Source organism: Asparagus officinalis, chromosome 4 (assembly GCF_001876935.1).
Source record: "Asparagus officinalis chromosome 4, Aspof.V1, whole genome shotgun sequence".
NCBI classification, from domain to species: domain Eukaryota; kingdom Viridiplantae; phylum Streptophyta; class Magnoliopsida; order Asparagales; family Asparagaceae; genus Asparagus; species Asparagus officinalis.
Window position 1 is genome coordinate 68,556,249 of NC_033797.1, and position 1,529 is coordinate 68,557,777.

The 1,529-nt window shown below is 44.9% G+C and overlaps 1 protein-coding gene across 1 annotated transcript in view; it reads left to right on the plus strand.

The window, feature by feature from the left end:
• Window positions 1,237-1,529, plus strand: part of LOC109838872 (ribosome maturation protein SBDS) — an 8,895-nt gene continuing 8,602 nt past the window's right edge. The window contains exon 1 of the mRNA XM_020407301.1: window positions 1,237-1,295. Within this exon, the coding sequence (XP_020262890.1) occupies window positions 1,237-1,295 (59 nt within the window). The remainder of the gene's footprint in view (window positions 1,296-1,529) is intronic.

Sequence of the window (1,529 nt, forward strand, 5' to 3'; positions counted from 1 at the left end):
GGATGTTGGAGAGGCGAGAAATGAAGAGGAAAGAGTAGCGACCATTGATTAGGGTTTCAGGGTAAGAAGCTCGAGGGGCTTACTTTTGAAATTTTCGGGCAGAGCATGAATTCTGATCACAATCAAAACGGAAGACGATTGAGTTCTCAAGGAGGAGCACGAATTCTGTGCTCGACGGAGGCGAAGAGGCGGAGCACAATTTTTCTAGGAGACGAACACGAAGAGGCTTTTTTGGGAAATGAAGAAAGGGAAAAAATCTGTGGTCGAATTTAGGGTGAATTAATTAGAGCTGAAGTTTTAATGTGAGAAGGTGGGTGAAAATGGATGTGGGTGAAAGGCTAATATTGGGAATTGAAGAGATGGGTAATAACGTTTAAATGTTTAGGAGGTGGTTCTCAGGTAAAGAGGAATTTAATTTTTATTTAGGAAATTAAAAAAAAGGTGAATTTGCCAAGTGGCATGTTCAAGGTAACATTTTAATAGAAGATATAGATTTAAAAAAAAAAGAGAATTTGCCACGTGTCATTTTTGCCTTGTGGCGTTTTGAAGGGTAACAGTTTTTAGTAATAGTAAGTATATAGAAGTATATAGAAGTATATAGATACATCATAACTATAAAGAAGTAATTATCGTCTACAAATTCAGACGCTACTTGAAAAATCAAATTCTTGAGCGGTATTTAAAAAACGCGGTTCCGCGCTAATTTGCTCGACCGCATTAACGGCGCGACGCCAACTCGCACGCCACGTTTAACAGGCGGGGCCCACTGGACACGTGGGCCCCTGTTAGTGCGCGGGTTGGCTGCGGCCGTGAGTGCTCGGCGTTAAAGCGGCGGCCCCCCACAAAGAGGCTTATTCTTTAAAATCCACATAATGTATATCGCGCGTTCTGACTTGATCGATTATATCATAACACAATTCGGTACTCGGTTATTGTTATCTATCATCTCGATCCGTTATCTTGGCCTCCTTCGACTAACTCGAGCGTCGTCGCAGAATCATCCGTAAAGTTCTAGACGGAGCGCCAACAGGACGCGCCAGAAAGAGCATCACACAAAACCGAGGGGTGTTTTGTGGCACCTGCAAAGAAAAAAAGGAGAAAGAGCTATCCGAAGGACAAAACGCGACGAAATCCGAGAATCCCGAGCGCGCCTGCGTTCGAGAGAGAGAGATGTGAAGACTCTGGTTCAGCCGGTGGGCAGAAGCGCGACGAACGTGCGTTGTCCGGCTGAAGAAGATGGGATGCGATTCGAGTCGCCTCTACAAGAACAAGTCCTCTCCTCGGCGTTCTGGGGTGTAAGCGCTCAGCCTAAACCCTACAGCGCTAACCCTAACCTCAATCCTTTTTTTTTATTTCTCTTTCAATCTGAGCCTGTTACGACACCCCTACTCTGCAAATTAGGTTTTTGTTCTTCAGTTTATCTTTACCGCAAATTTTCGGCAGGGAGAAAGATCTGATGAAGTGCTGGCAAAGCGCAGGACTGTCTATTCAATGTCTCGAAGGGTGGTGGAATCGCACACCGAGACTTG